The 16443-nt window shown below is 44.0% G+C and overlaps 1 protein-coding gene across 1 annotated transcript in view; it reads left to right on the forward strand.

Moving 5' to 3' along the window:
- Window positions 1-12153, forward strand: part of DPF3 (double PHD fingers 3) — a 247804-nt gene extending 235651 nt beyond the window's left edge. Inside the window, exons 9-11 of the mRNA XM_033108877.1 lie at window positions 2166-2278; window positions 10882-10963; window positions 11487-12153. Of these exons, the coding sequence (XP_032964768.1) occupies window positions 2166-2278; window positions 10882-10963; window positions 11487-11557 (266 nt within the window). The 3' untranslated portion in view covers window positions 11558-12153. The remainder of the gene's footprint in view (window positions 1-2165; window positions 2279-10881; window positions 10964-11486) is intronic.
- The last annotated feature ends 4290 nt before the right edge of the window (window positions 12154-16443 follow it).

Below are 16443 nucleotides of genomic sequence, written 5' to 3' on the forward strand. Positions count from 1 at the left end.
ATGTTTCTCAGGGAACGTTTCCTTGACATCTCAGACTAGGTTAGGTTCTTCCACGGTTTGTTTTCATTGCCAATTATGATTTTCCTTCATGGCACCTATCACACAGTTGTAAGTAAATAGATATGTGTATAGTCATTGATTTGAGTTCTCGCTGACTAGAAGGGTTTGTGGTGTCTTGCTCACCGCTGTATCTTTTCTGTACAGTGCAATGGCTGACCTAACAGGTGCTCAGTAAATACTTGTTCATGAAGAATTATTGGACACTGTCTGCTTGTGGCTGGGGTATGACCTGAGGACATGGAACTGGGCAGAGTCAACGTGCTTATGTGGATGTCTGCCCTGTGAACTCATCTTCAACCTTCCTACGGGTGCCCAGTCTGAGAACTCGGGTACCTATGGCCCATGCTACTCAGAATCTCAAACTGGTATTTTCTCTCCTATTCCCATCCCCGTATTCTCTCTGAGGGACTGGAATAGAACTCTGGCCAATGTTCTTCTTAGACAGATATTTGAGATGTTTTCAAGAATATCAGCTGAATGTTCATGTAGGCTTTTAATGTTAGGCTTCTTTCTCTTTGGGGGTCACTGTCAAGGTGTCACTTTGAGAGGGTTATTAGTCCAGAGCTGTGGGAGTCTCCAAGTTGGATGACACCTGAGAAGTCCTTGAAAAGCTTTTAGATCAGCCCTCTCCTTGATGCTGCCTCCTTTTCTTTGCTAAGTGTCCCCCACACCCCCCCTCATGAGTCATTTCCACCCTCACTCTCAGTCTGTCAGGGATAATTCAGTGTGAATTGCACTTGTGGAGCCCCAAATTCGAAGGGTCCTTACGTTGCCTGAATAGACAGTATTTCCCCCTAAAGACCGTGATGTAATCAGATCTCTGAGGATTGGGAAGGGAGGAATGTGGTCCTCCTGCTGGGATGTGGCTTTACCAAGGGGTGGTGGTGCCACACGGGGTCCTGACCATCTGTGGAGGGCACTGGGTTGGTGGAATTAACTCTAATTGGTGCCCCCATCTCTAGTATCCTTCCTTAGAAGCAAATAATCCCTCATGTGAAAGAGACAATGGAATGCACAGTGCAGTGGATTTGGTAGAGTTGGGAGCTCTGGAGAAGGGTGAATGCCCAGCAGCAGGCAAAGCTGTCAATTCTTTTGTGATTGACTTAGTAGTGGGCTTTGCCCTGGATGCTCTGGGCAGATTCCCATCTGATTCACAGCACTGGGAAACCTGGGACCATCAGCCAAGTGTCAAATAGAAGGTCAAGAGTCTTCACATTCTACAACTCATAGCCCCTCTCACTGCTGGGGTCCCTCTTTTGGGTGAGCTATGGCTGAGAACAGGGCCCAGCTCTGCAGGCCAAGCCTCGGTGTTGCTCCCCTGGGGCTGTGGGCTGGAAGGTCACAGCTTAATGTCCCTACCTAATCTTGCTGTTGATACTTGGGATGGAGAAGAAAGGTAGAACCAGAGACTGGTCCTTTTCGGATAAACCTGGCCATTGTGTGCCCTTTTGCTGTGATGCTGCACTCCTTGGACCTCCCTGCCAGGCCACTTCCCCTTGTAGTGCCTGGTACTGTGCAGGGCGTGGACTCCTGCTAATCTCCTGGGCACGGGCATGGATGCTTTGGATCCCAGTGCAATGCCTCCCAGAACCCCTGAGCTCTGTCCCTGGAAACCTCACATGCTCCCTCTGACCTCCTGCCCTGCGCCCTGACTCTGTGGGTCAGAAGGCCCAAAGCCAAAGAGCTTTTTTATGTGTCGCTCCTGCCACACTTGATGCTGGGGCTGGTAGATAATGCCGGTGACTCATGGTGCTGCCTGTGCTGTGTGCTGTGCAGTGTCCTCTCTCTCTCTAATCGCCGCTTTCTGTCCTCATAGTTGACTACACCTGTCGGGGGAGATGCTGTTAGGGCAGGAGGATGTGGATGGCATCTATCCTGGTGAAAGAGTTAATGCCTGTCTCGCTCTTTAATCCTTGATCTGATGTGACTGTGGGTGGTGGTGGGGATGTGCGTAGGGCCCCGTCCGGGCTCCCAGCCTGTTTCCTAAACACATGCTACCCCTGCCGGCCCTCCGTGTTGGGCATGAATGTGTTTCCAGTTAGTGGTGCTGAGGGATGACAAGTCAGACCCTCTGGCCCTCATGCTGCCATTTCTGCTTCCTCTAGGTCACCCGACCTGCCTGCAGTTCACCTTGAACATGACCGAGGCTGTCAAGACCTACAAGTGGCAGTGCATAGAGTGCAAATCTTGCATCCTCTGTGGGACCTCAGAGAACGACGTGAGTTTGGGGCTTCCGTCAGGGAGGGAGAAATCCAAGGAGCCGGGAGTCCTTTGAGGGGTGGAGAGGAAGGCAGAACTCTTGTCACTTGATTCCCTGGGGAAAGGGTCAGTCAGGCCCTTCCCCTGGCCCTTAGGCTCCAGAACACTTGGGACCCTGGGAGCACAGGGACCTTCATTACTCTCAGAAATAGGTTATATTAAAAAGGCAGGGTCAATACTTGATTTTTCCCCCCTTTATATATTAGTTTTCAAAATAGGGTGGTTTCAACACCTATTCATGATTAAAATACTCAAGAAAATAGAAATTGTGGGATACTTAACATGATAAACTTTTTATACCTTAGAACTAAAGCCATTATCTTATTTAATGGGAAACACTAGAGGCTTTGCTACTAAGATCAGGAACCAGATAAGAATGCCCACTCTCGCTACTACTTTCATTATTATTTTAGAGATATTAGCTAATGTGGTTAGACAAGAGATATCAACTAACGGCATAAGAATAGTAACAAAATAGTAAAAACTCTCTATTTCATACACTATAACAATATATCTGAAAAATCCAAGAGAATCAATGATAAAGCGAACTCAAACATTAAAAGCAACAGGATATAAAATTACCATACAAAAATTAATACCCTTCAGATGCACAAATAGTAACCAGTTAGAGGAGATAACAGAGTAACTCCACTTCCGATAGCAGCAGAGAAGAAATACTTAGAAATAAGCTTAACAGTAAATGTGTAAAACTTATAAGAGAAAAATTTAAAACACTTTTGAAAAGACACAAAAGTAGACTTGAGTAAATGGAAAGACATCGTGTGACCTTGGATAAAATGACTCAACATTATAAAGATGTTAGTTTTTCTAAGTTAATTTACAAATTTAATTCAAGCCCAGTGAAAACACCAACAAGCTTTTTTATGGAACTAGTTGATACTGGAGTTCAAGTGGAAAAACAAACATGCAATAATACCCAACAAAACACTGAAAAACAACAAATGCTGAGGGGAAAGTAGCCCTACCAGATGTTAGAAGATACTATAAAGCCTCTCTGCTTAAAACAATATAAACCAATAGACCAATGGAATAGAATAGAAAAACCCATAAATTAACCAACTGCATATGGACACTTAGTATAGGATAAAGGTTGCATCTAAAATTACTGGATCAAAGATGGACATTTTCAGGAATGGTGCTGGGACAACAGGGTAATAACCATTTTGGGAAAGATAAAGTTACGTCCATATTTCACATAATACATAAGAACAATCTCCAAATGGACTGGGAATCTAAATATAAAAAATAAAACCATATTAGTACTAGAAGAAACACAGGTGAATTCCTTTTTAAATATAAGGAAACATTTTCTGTGACTGAAAATTCAGATGCAATAAAAAAAAAATACTGACAAATTTGACCAGATAAAAATTTGCGTAGTAAAAACCACAATAAAGTAAAAGAACAACTGACAAACTGGGAGAAAATATTTGCAGCATATACCACAGAGAAAGGGCTAATAGCCCTAATATATAAAGAACTTACAATTTGAGGGACAAGGGACCAGAAACCTGATAGAGAATGGGAAAGGACATGAAAGACGATTCACAAAAAATATAAAAATGGCCCTTAAACATGAAAAAAAAAAAGAGTTCAAACATACTTACAATTAAGGAAATTCAAATGAAAATAACACAGATTCCATTTCTTAACTATAAAATTGAAAAAATTGAAAAGTATTGCAATCCATTCTGTTGATGAAACTGGGAAAACTGGCACCTTCATACATTGTCAGTGGGAGCACCAAGTGGCATAACCCTTGTGGAGGGAACTTTAGCAATCCCTAACACAACTACTATGCACTTAACCTATTGACTTAGCTAGCAATCTCACCCATAGGAGTCTACCTTAAATATATACCCCACAACACTGTGAAAATACATCTGCATAAAATTATTCATGGTTGCATTGTTTATACTTACAAAATATTGGAAATGACCTAAATGCTGGCACACAGGAGAATGGTTGAATAATGATGGTACAGCCACACAATGGAGTATTATGCAGCTGTTAAAAAAACATTGAGGCAGATCTTTATGAATTAATATGGAGTGATTTCCACGATGTATTGTTAAATGAAAATAGCAAAGTGAAAGTATCTATACCTATAGTATGTTACCATTCTTATAAGAAAGTCATAAAAATCTACATATGTCTGTTCATTTGTGTAAAAGAAATACAGAAAGGATAAACAAGAAACCGAAGAGACTGGTTATGGGAGAGACAATGAGGAAATGGGGGTCGGGTAGTAGGGCTAAGGGGAGGTGACACTTCTCTGAGAATACCTTTGTGTATAGCTCTGAACTAAGGTGTGGTTTCACATACCCTGTGACAGATAAACACTGAAAATCAGCCAGGATGTGAAGGGAACTGAAAATGGAATATGAACAGTAACAAATGAACTTAACTGTAATTTAAATACATAACCATACTGAAGGGTGGGGTAGGAAAGAACTAATTTAAGTCACTTTGGAAAGTAGTATCTGTATATTTTAAGGCTAACGACAGAAATAACTATACAAATTTTGTACTCTAGTTAGTAAATTTGTTTCTCACAGGCATGTGAGTTAGTCATTCTGAAACTATTTTACATGTATACAGGTCTGAAGTAATAACTATATATTGTGAATAATGAGAGTCAGGTTTCTCAATGTCAGAGAAAAAAAATCTTCAAATAAAGGGGGAAAGCTAACCTGAACCCTGTGGTGTTGGGTTGGAACAGTGAGTATCAATATGAATTTATGATTTTAATATCATATATTATATATATTTATTTATTTACATATATATCCACAGCTATTAGGTTGGTGCAAAAGTAATTATGGTTTTTGCAATTATTTTTAACCTTTTAAACCGCAATTACTTTTGCACCAATCTAATATCTATGTATACACACATATAGATACAGAAATAAATATAGATGTGTGCATGTATACATACATTTATTTCCTAACATTGTCGGCTGGGAGTGCCTAGAAGAAATGACAACCCAGAAGCAATGAGGACCCCATAGTACCTAGATATTGGTTTCTAAATACAGTTGACCCTTGAACATTGCAGGGGTGAAGGGCGCCAACCCTCCATGCAGCTGAAAATCCACATATAACTTTTGTCTCCCCAAAACGTAACTACTAATAGCCTACTATTGACTGGCAGCCTTATAATAACATAAACAGTCTATTAACACATATGTTGTATATTATATATATATATATTATATACTGTATTATTACAATAAAGTAAGCTAGAGAAAAGAAAATGTTAAGAAAAATCATAAGGAAGAGAAAATACATTTACAGTACTTATTGAAAAAAATCCACATGTAAGTGGACCTGTGCAGTTTAAACCTGTGTTGTTCAAGGGTCAATTGCACCATTCTCTAATAAAAGGAACCAGAGATCCTTGGAGAAATGGCTGATGCCAGGGCTGGAGCTGGGAAAATACAAGAGGAGCCTGGAGCATTCTGTGGTCCTTGAAAGTCAGGAAGTGCTCAAAAATTGATAGGGCAAGTCTAAAGGACCCTGAAGGACCCACTTGAAGGAACTCCTAGTGGCCAAATCTGGGACAATTTGAGTAACAAAGTAAATAATGATAGTATTGGATTATAACCCAAAGAACGAAATAAATACTCATACTGATATATTTTTTTAATTGAATAAATAAATGGGGAAAAGGTAAACTCTTCTTTACAGCATAATTCCAACTGATAAATGTAGAGGGAAATCACCAATAGGCAAACATTACAGTTATGCTTGTTGTAAGCAAGAACCCTTAACTGATGCTAAAATTAGTGGGCAAAAGTATGGTGAGAAACAAACAGAATATTTGCATAATTTCAAAGTAGTTCCTCCACTAGATTACTTATTAATATATTACAAAGGGACGAATCATAACTTTACGGTGGAGAAACTGGCAGACGCTCCCTTAGCGATACGAGCAGAGTAACGTTACTAGTGGTCAGACATAATATTGGTATCAGTGCTCCCAAAGGTGTTGCACTGAGAAGGGCAGTACACCTCTTTTGTAGTTTTCTTGCCAAAAATGCATACCCTCAATCTTCTCATTAAAATAGATCAGACAAACTCAAATGAAGTGATATTCTATAAAATCACTGGCCTGGACTCCTCAAAAGTGTCAAGGTTATGAAAGACAAAGAAACCGAGGAAGTGTCACAGATTCAGGGACATTAAGAAAACATGACAACTAAAGGTAATGTGGGGTCCTGGGAAAAGGGACATAAGTGGGAAAACTGGTGAAATTCAAATGAGGTCTGCAGATTAGTCAAATGAGGTCTGCAAGTTAGCATTAGTATCATGCTAAGGGCGATTTCCTGTGTTTTTATGATTGTGCTATGGTAATGGAAGACGTTGACATTAGGGGAAGCTGAATAAAGTGTGTACAGGAACTCTCTTGCATCTTTTCTTTAAGACTTAAATTATTTCATAATAGTAAGTCAAAAAATAATGGGGTGTTTCCCAGCAACTTCCAAAGCCGAGAAAGTTTTTTTTTCCCCCAATAGTATATCTTTTGAACTCAAAGAATTTGAACATATTTGATTTGTTTCAATCCATTACAGTTAAAATTGTCCCATATTTGGCCCGTGGGGACATAATCAGGTTAGATCCTGAGTTTTTTTTGACTCAGGCTCCCTGAGTCCTCGTGACTCCAATAGTTTGATAGTTCCCTTACTTTCTAATATGTAAAATATTTATTCACTTCAAGCTCCAGACCTGGAATCAGCCATTTCTCCAAGGACTTCTGGTTCCTTTTAGTAAGAAATGGTCTTTAGAAAACATAATTTGGGTATTAATTTTTACTGTGTTAGTTATTGTTTTAGGGCATTTTCAGTGGACAGAACTAGAAAATATGTTTTGATTGTTTTAAAGATAAAATGCACTATGCATTTATACTGATACTTCCAATTCATAACCAGGAATAAGCTATGGGATTTTCAGTTCACCTCATCAATCTTATTTCTATATTTTCTTTCAAAATTGTTTCTTCTCAATACCAACTAATCACTCATTTAGTACACACACAAACGTTTCAGAATATCAATTCCACTATTACTACCAACAATATGATTTCTGAAAAGAAATGTGTGTATATATATACATATTTGCACTTATTTTTGTCCTATGATATATTCAACTAACGATGTACAAACTACTTATTTTAAAGTCACTTAGAATAGTTTCCTTCTATGTAGTTATGCCACCCACTAATACATAATTAGATTAATTTCTATCGTTTTTCTTTTGTTTTTAGGGACAGTTACAATGTGAATTTTGCTTCATGACTGTGTGAAATATTTACTGGTTCCAAAATCAAATCTAACATGTAAACAGTCTATTCAAAGAAATCTAGCTTCTATCCCTACCTCTTTCACACTACCTTCTCACTCTGCTTTTAGGTGACCATTTAAAAAAATTATGGTTTACCTTTCCATTTTGTTTCAATGTAAGCATATACATATATGCATATGGATCCATAAGAAAATGGATGCATTTTCTTGGAAAAGGGTAACAGAGACACATATTTTCTTCACTTTGCTTTTCTACTGAATATCCTGAAGCTTGCCCCACAGCAATATATAAACATAGTCTTCATCCCTTCCTATAGCTGCATAGTTCTCCATTAGTTTATTCAGCCAGTCTCTTACCGAGGGCCATTTGGGTTGATTCTGGTCTTTGGCTTTATAAATACTGATAACGCAGAGGTTTTTGTTGACTTGACACAGCCTTAGGGGAAGAATCAAGGAGTGAGGCTGCTTGGGCAATAACATTTGTCTCATATAGTAAGGATTTACGCTGCACATCCCAGAATGAGGTTTCCATTCTTTTGGAACTGTAGCCATGGGTGGATCCTGGTTCTTGGGTACTTGGGAGTAAGAGGTCCTTAAATTGGGTTTTTCGTGGGGGTTAGCATGAGCTGGAGGTTCTGGGTGGTTTTGACAGGCAATTATCCTGAAAAGCAGATGGAAAAGAAGAGAATATGGTGTTAGACAACGATCAACCCATGAAAAAAGCATTTAAACCCACGGATGCCTGGTTTCCCTTTGGGAAAGTTCAATTTAGGGTATTTTACTTTCTTCTCATGTTAGCACCATCGTAGGGGTTATCAGTGTCTTTAGGACACTACTAATCCTGTTTCTGACAAGTCTCTCCCTGTTTTCTGTCCTCATCCTAACTTGTTTCTCCTCCTATGATCACTGAATCATATTGTCATACAGCTTCCTTCCATTCTGACAACCATGGTGTAACTTTTCCGGAGTAAACCGCACTGTCCTGTTTTCATCCTACTTCTCTGACTGTTGCTTAGTCTCTTCGTCCTCTCCCTGTCCCTTATCGTTGGTCTTCCCCAAGAGTCTATTCTTGGCCTTTTTCTCAGTAACCTTTTATGTGACTGAGACTTTTCAGAAAATTCAGTGAAAGCTATGGATTTACTCTTTCCTCAGAAAAATGTACGTTTATTTCTACCTACACACAAAGTTGAACATATAATTTCAAGGAGTTCGGGGACACTCCTTCATAGCACAAGTTCAAGGACACCTGCTCTCACACACTCTGGGCTTCTTTTCCTAGGACCTCCATTGCCATCTCATCACCAATGACTCCTAAATCCTCTCTCAAGCCCAGGGCATCTGCGAATGATCTCCAGATGTCTCGAGGGCATCCCTCCTGGGGAATCTTTGGGTCTACGGAACTTGTCTATAGCTGAAGTCTCCCTCTCCTTCCCACAGGTCTGCTCCTCTTCCCACGTCTCGGTGGTTAGCTGCACCATTGGGCTTGCTGTCCAAGTCACAACCCAGGAGACAGTCTTCATTTCCCCCTGTCACTCTCCCCATCTAATCAATGACTCTCAAATAGGAGCAAAGCCCTTTTCTTACCCCATGGCACAGTCCTGGTTTAGGCCACCATCATCTCTCACCTGATGGCTATAGCAGCCTCTTCACTGGTCTTTGGCCTCTAGAAGCAACCTCTCTCCACCCAGATCTCTATTCTTGCACAGCAGCTAGTGAGATCTTTCTAAATCGCAATTCTGACCATGTCTCTCCTCTGTGGATAACTCTCCCAAAAGCTTCCTATTGCCCCACTGAAAAAATCTTAGCATGATAAAAAAGGTCTTTCGTGATCTGTCCCACCTCATTGCCTGCTCACCAGGGTTTCCAACTTCTATATCTACTTTTTACAGGATCTCTGCTCTGGTGGGAGCCAAGGTGAGATTTGATATAAAACTTAATTAGGCAAATGTCTGATAAGCCATTGAAGCAGGTCCAAAGATCACTGGATAGAACAGGGCTGAACCTAGAGAATGGGGACCAGATCACAAACACTTACTGAGAAGCTACCATATGCAAGGAGATACAGAGATGACTAAGACACGCTTCTACCCCAAGGGTTCTACCCCTTTACAGTCCATAAAGGAGTGGACAAAAGAGGCATGTTCCAAAGGAACTATTCAACAGAACAATTATGTGTAGATGTCTACCATATACCTTGCTTTGTAACATAAAGGAAAATGCACATAAATGTCATAAGAAAGGAAAGTGATGCAACTGGGGACAGAGAACTTCCAGATGAGGTTGATTAGTGAAGTCTTTTTGGGAGAAAACAGTTTGAAGACTTGAAGGGTGGGTAGAGAATGCTCCAAAAGAAGAGGAGTCAGGAATTGGGAGAGCCTTCAGGCAGAGGGAATGGTAGGAGCAAAGGTGCATACTGTGTCCTTGGAAGTGAACCGCAGCTGGAGAGTCCTGTTCTCACCTGGGCTGTAGCCTCCAGCTCCTGAGGAGGTGGCTTTTGGGAACTGAAGAATGGCTTTGCTTGCATTTCTCTACATTCACATAATGAAACCCTAAAATTGTTCTGAGGTGTCATGGATGTTGCCACCAAGTATGGTGGTTGCCCATTTCACAGATGGAAAGAGTGAGATTCAGAGGAGTTCAAGTAACATTTTCAAACATTTAAAGTACTTTCTGTGCACTAGACAGTCATCATGGGGAATATAGAAACGCACACATTTAGTTTTTGCCCTCATGGAAGCAGTTACCGGCTATGGGAGTTCAGAAGAATAATGAATCCCTTTTTGCTTACATGTGAGGTGATAGTCCAGAAAGGCTTCTTGGAGGAGGTATGAGCAGAACCCACGGCTGCTGGTTAAGAGGCACAATCAAGGAGCGAGGGTCTTTACAGCAGTTCAGCTGATCATCTCTGAGCACTTACTGTTTTCTGAGAAGCACTGACACTCTGCTGAGCTGCAGCCTCCAGCACGTTTTCAGGACTAGGAATCCACCTCTGAATTGTGAAAGTCCAAAGTGAGGGTAGGATTTGCATAGCTGGGGTGATAAAGTGGGGAATTCCAGGTGTGGGCAAAGCACAGGGCATGTTCAGGGGACAGTGAAGACTCTACATGGGGTCTGGAAAGCGGCATCCAGGAAGGTTAATCTCTGGAAATAAGGCTGGTAGAGTAGGTGAGGCCAGACGTTGGCCTTAAATAATTCAGTGTCTCTCACCTCCTTGGCACTACTCTGTATTCCACCAGGACCAGCTACTGTTCTGCGATGACTGTGACCGCGGCTACCACATGTACTGTTTAAATCCACCCGTGGCTGAGCCCCCAGAAGGTAATGGTGATGAGATTGCCAATTACAACTGCCACTGCCACTACTAAGCAGGCCTTGTGCCAAGGGCTGTACATGTCTTGTCTCATTTAATCATCATAACCCTATGAGGTAGGTACGAACACTACCATTTTACAGATGAGAAAATTGAGGCCCAGTTGAGCCAGCTGAAATTTCAACTTGAGGACCAAGGCGATGTTTCCCAGACATACAGCCGAGATGGTGGGAGGTGTGAGAGTTGAGGGGAACTGGTCCAGGCCCAGGGATGCTGGTTCTAGGAGAGAGGCACCCTCAAGGAGCGAGGGTCTTTACAGCAGTTCAGCTGATCATCTCTGAGCACTTCCTGTTTTCTGAGCAGCACTGACTCTCTGCTGAGCTACAGACTCCAGCACTTTTTCAGGACTGAGAGTCCACCTCTGAATTGTGAAAGTCCAAAGAAAACAGGGCTTACAAGAAGTTAGGGCCCAGGTTGGGACTTGAGGGTTTGGGCGAGGCACTGCTAGTAATGCCATCTTGTTTCTTGTAGGAAGCTGGAGCTGCCACTTATGCTGGGAACTGCTCAAAGAAAAAGCCTCAGCCTTTGGCTGCCAAGCCTAGGGCCCCAGGTCGTAGCAGGTGACTTGCTGCTGAAGAGGCTGAACCAGAACCCCATTTAAACCAGATTAAGCCCCAACTCCCATGTATCCAGACAGACCACCTGTAAGGAAAACCCGTAATCACAGAGGGCGTGGACACAGGGACCCAAGAGGGAGAGGTATCTACTTACCTCCCACATACAGGTGTCAGTAGTTCAGCCAGCCCCTCCTTGTTTTTACCAGAAGGATCTTGCACTTTTGAAGAACAACCCCAGTCCCAGCCCTGTAGAATCCTCTCACGTTTACCCTAGCACTGTGGCCCTCTCACGGGTTCCCATTTTAAGGGAAGCCTTTTTGTGACCACCCATCAGTTATTCATGTGTAGTTTGGTGTTTTCTATCTATTGTGTTCTAAGAAATCTCACAGCCTCCTGCCTCCAGCTTAGGCTCTTCATCCTGGAATCAGCAGAGGAGCAAAGGCCTGTAAAGATGTTATTTATTACAAGCCTCCCTGAAACTTCTAGACTCAGAGCCTGGAGGCCATCTTGACGGTGAACATCCCTCCTTGCTCCTTGGTCTCTGTGAAGAGGAAGAGCTGCTTTGTGGACCCCCTGCAGATATCCAGATATCCAGTGGCATCCATAGCCAGGGCGGTCTCTTGATGGGGCTTGGGAGGGAAGCGGAGGCACTGAGGGGCGGGAGGAAACATTTCGAAGACAGTTCTGAGGCCCTCCATGGCCAATCAGTATTTGGTATTCATCAGGAGTGGCTTTGCAAGGGACCAGGCTTTGCGGTTCCTTCATCTTCAGTATTGGGGCATCCTTGAGGTGAGACAAGCCACAACCTTTGGGCAGAGAGAGATTCTGAGACTCTGCCTCCCAATCAACCTGTCTGGAGCTTTGTGTGGTGCGAGTCAAGAACCAGGAAGGTGAGTGAAGAAGGCTGTCCAGTCAAGAATCTGAATGCTGGTGCAAAGGACTGCAGCTTTTGAGAAGCCCTTCAGTATTGATGTGACACTATGAATTCCTTTTCCTAAGTGATTTCTTCCTTCCACAAAGTATATGTCTACTATTGTCTACTAAGGCCTGGAAATTTTAGGATGGGGGAGAGGTGATCGTTACTGAAACAAATAATGGGGGTGATGTAATTATTTATGATCAAGGTGGCAATGATGCAGAACCCTCAGCTTGAGGACTGCTCTTTTCTTCTAAGCTCCCCAGTACGTGCTGGATGCTTGTTTTTTTTTGTTTTTTTTTTTAAATGTATGGAGAAAAGGTGGGGAGGTTCAGATTCTGAGAAGTCTGTGTTGGACGTCAACCCCGCGGGCCGGGCTGTCTTTGGATCTCAGTAACAGTGGCAACAGCAGCAGCACACAATAACTGACACATTTCTGGAAAAATCATTTGCCCAAAGGGCAGGTCTCAGTGAGCGGGACCCTCGCGCATGCTCAACTTCCCTGAAATCAGCTCCATCTTTGTGGTCCGGCTGCTTACAACAAAGGCCAAGGTTATTTTTAGCCCTTCAGCTCCTGAAGAAACCCCTGGAGACTCGGAGACTGGGGCTAGCTGGGCCACTTCTGCCCGCTGCGGTGTTCGCTCTGCGACTTGGCAAGAGCCTTCCTCCCAGCTAATTGCTCTTGGCCATTGGACCCAGGGCAGCCTGGCATGGAGCCAAACTGTGTTGGTCTCCCTCAGTCCTTTGCAGAGTGACCTGTGGCAAGAGATGGGGGTCACTCTCCTGCAGTGGCCTCTGTCCTCAGAGTGAGTTACACACATACATAAGGATCTAATTTAAAGGGCCCTGTCCAGATGGGATTTTTTTTCTTCCTCATAAGATAGTTTTTCACTCCTGCTAGTTGGTGATGCCGGAGGCCCAGGGTTTGGGAAGCTGCCATGTTGTCACATCATTTGTTTACCCCAGAGGGTCACATCAGAGGGGCAGATTTCCTCTCCTGACTACTCTGGCTTTCTATCCCCTCATCCCTAAACCCAAAGTGGGGTGTCCTCAAACACCGATTATTGGTTTTGAAAATCACTTTGACTTAATTTTAGGAAAAAAGTTGACAAGATATTCCAAATACCATAATGGCTTAAAAGTTAAAACAGCAAATCTGAAACCAAAAACTGTCGCCCTACTGCTTGACAGGTCCTCTTTGGAGCATGTGCAGATCCATTCCCCTCCTCGACACAGATGATGGGGACGGCTCTGTCCTACCTCCTCCCACAGAAGCTGAGAGGCACAGACAAGGAGGGTGCTGTAACCTGCTGTGTCGGAGGGGTGCGGTCAGGGCTCTGGAATGGACATTAGGAAGGCCCCGAGTTCCCTTCCCAGTTTCACACCCTGCAGGATGGGCCTAACCCCTCCTCTTTGGAGAGTTCAATTTCCCCATCTGGAAAATGGGGATAGCAAAGCCAGTTTATAGGATGGCCCTTTCAGGGTACCGCAAGTAGACAGAAGTCTCCAGAGTCACATTTGTTACCTTCTGTATTGAAAAAAGGTGGTAAACTTCAAATTGGTCTTTCTTTGAGCCCCAGAGAAAAAAACCAGAATTATAGGGTGCACATGATGATCCGGGATTTGATTTTGCCTCTGGCATTGAGTCGCTGTGTGACCTTGGGCAAGTCACTTAACATCTCTGAACTTGAGTTTGCCTACCTATGAAATGGAGATAATACTACTTGTCTTGCCTGTTCCACAGCGACATTGGGAGACCTAAAAAGCATAATGTTATACAAATAACCAGTGGAGAGCAGTGCTTGTCAGGGAGGGACCCCAAATGATTTCTATGCCCCCCTTATTGTGTGCGTTAGTTGAGGTTAGACGCCTTCTTAATGGAATCTCCATTTTGACCAAAGGAAATTTACATTTTAAGGGCTGGGCTGCCTGTGGTCAGGGCCACTAGGTCAAAGCTGTAATAAGGAAACCATGGCTGCGCATGGGTCTGTGGTGGGAGGTGTGGGATTTATCTTGGGGCTGGGGACTTCAAAATGAGGATACTCAAGATGCTCCCCTCTGCAGCCTGGAGTGGGGAGCGAAGTGACGGAGAGGGCTATATTTCAGTTTAGTGTAACATTCCACTTACACACTTTGGCTTAAAGCCTAGCTCCACTGCTTTCTCGCTGGTTGACACTGGGGAAATGACTTAACCTCTCTGAGCCTCATTTTCCACATCTGTAAGGTGGAGAAATATGGCCTATCTGGCAGGGTTGTTGCAGGGATTAGAGGTAATGCTAGTAGAGATCCTGGCATGGGGCTTGGCACGAAGGCCCCCACACCGTGGTAGCTCTTATCATTGTGTACAGAGGTCATTCATTGGAGATAATGATGCTGTTGACTCCCGGCTCAGGTCTTCGGAACAGCCAGGGTGCCTTTGCTTCACCCCCATGTAGCTCCAGCCGACCAGAGAGAACGTGAGCCTGCAGGATCCAAGCCAGAAGTTGAAACCCTTTATTTCCTGTAGGTATTTTTGAAACACTGCTTTTGGGGCCTGCAGCAAATACAGCGCAGGCAATATTGTGAGGAAATAGAGACAAGGCTCCTGCTAGGAGATTTACATTCTAGCTTTCCTTCTGAACTCCCTCCCCGCATTGACTCATAGCACCTAAGCCAGGAATCAGCAGGTCCCAAGGCTCCCCTGCTCCTGTCATTGCCCCAGGGCCAGGTAGGAAGTTGAGGTGGGCAGCCCAGGCAGGCTGTGGGGAGCAGCTTCTTCCCCAGGCTCAGCTCAGTCTGACTGAACCACGCTAGCAAGTGGGTAGGTGGAGGGAGGCCAGATTCATTCAGAGCTGGGGAAGATAACAGGTTTTAAGGTTGGGGGAGGGTTAGAGTTTCACAGTGATGGTTCATGATACCCTGGAGAGTTACACCCATGGTGCATTTTCATCTTGGTGCTTTTAAGACAGCATGATTCCTTTCAGTCCTCCCCTGCAAAAGTTCAGATATTTTAAGGAAGAAAAATGAGATGATTATTATTACTTTTCCTCGTGGGGCAAGTTTCGGGGACGACCTATGCTCGTCTGTGTTGTTGAAGAAAGATTACTGGCAACCTCAGGTTTTGGAGCTCAGAGAAGAGGGGCCCTTCGTTTCCTCTTTGAGTCTGTGTGTGTGGGGAGGTGGGGAGCCGTGAGGACCATCTTGCCTGGCCCACGGGCTGGTTCTCAGCCTGCTATACAAGCAGCCTCCTTTCCTGGCTCACTCTCTGACCCCCCAGCTTCTCCCCTGCTGCCCACTGCAGGCCTCTGGTCAGTGTCCCTGTGTCACAACCGAAGGGAAACGATGGCTTTCTGGGCCAGAGCCATGCTCACACTCCCAGTAAAGAGGCCCTGATGTGCCATGCCTGGCTCCTTTCTGAGCGGGGCATTGGTGTCACCTGTAGTTGGTTCACCTCCCTGGAAAGGGAGAGAGGAAGGGAGGTCAGAGCAAGGATGTGGGGAGGGTCAATGACCTTTGGTGTCAGGCAGAGCAAAATGAAGAGAAGGGAGGGGAGGGCACTTGAGGAGGGGGCTAGAAGCCTGCTTTCCACGTAGGAAGCAGTCCTGGAGCTAACGAACTAGAGAGCATGGTGTGGGAAGGAAGAGTTACCATATCCCATTTTTTTCCCCTCAGGCCTGTGAACCTGGACAACGTGGTTGTTCAAAAAACAAAGGCTAAGCCTTTGCCAAGTTCTGGACATCGAGCCCTACCCCCCTTTCTTGAGGCCCCCTGGCCTCAGGCTCCCTGGTGACTGGGGGGCTTCTGAAGACAAATTGGGCAGGAGCAGTGCCTCTCACCTGGCCGGTACAGAGGATCTCCTAGCTGGATCCCCGTGGATTTTCCCACTCCCACAGGAAATGTGTTCTGACTTTTTGGGATAAGCTGCTGAGGTCCCTCCTGGTCTGACTGGGAGAAGGGGTTTGGTGGGGAAAGAGGT

The sequence above is a fragment of the Rhinolophus ferrumequinum genome, chromosome 6 (assembly GCF_004115265.2).
Source record: "Rhinolophus ferrumequinum isolate MPI-CBG mRhiFer1 chromosome 6, mRhiFer1_v1.p, whole genome shotgun sequence".
NCBI classification, from domain to species: Eukaryota; Metazoa; Chordata; class Mammalia; order Chiroptera; family Rhinolophidae; genus Rhinolophus; species Rhinolophus ferrumequinum.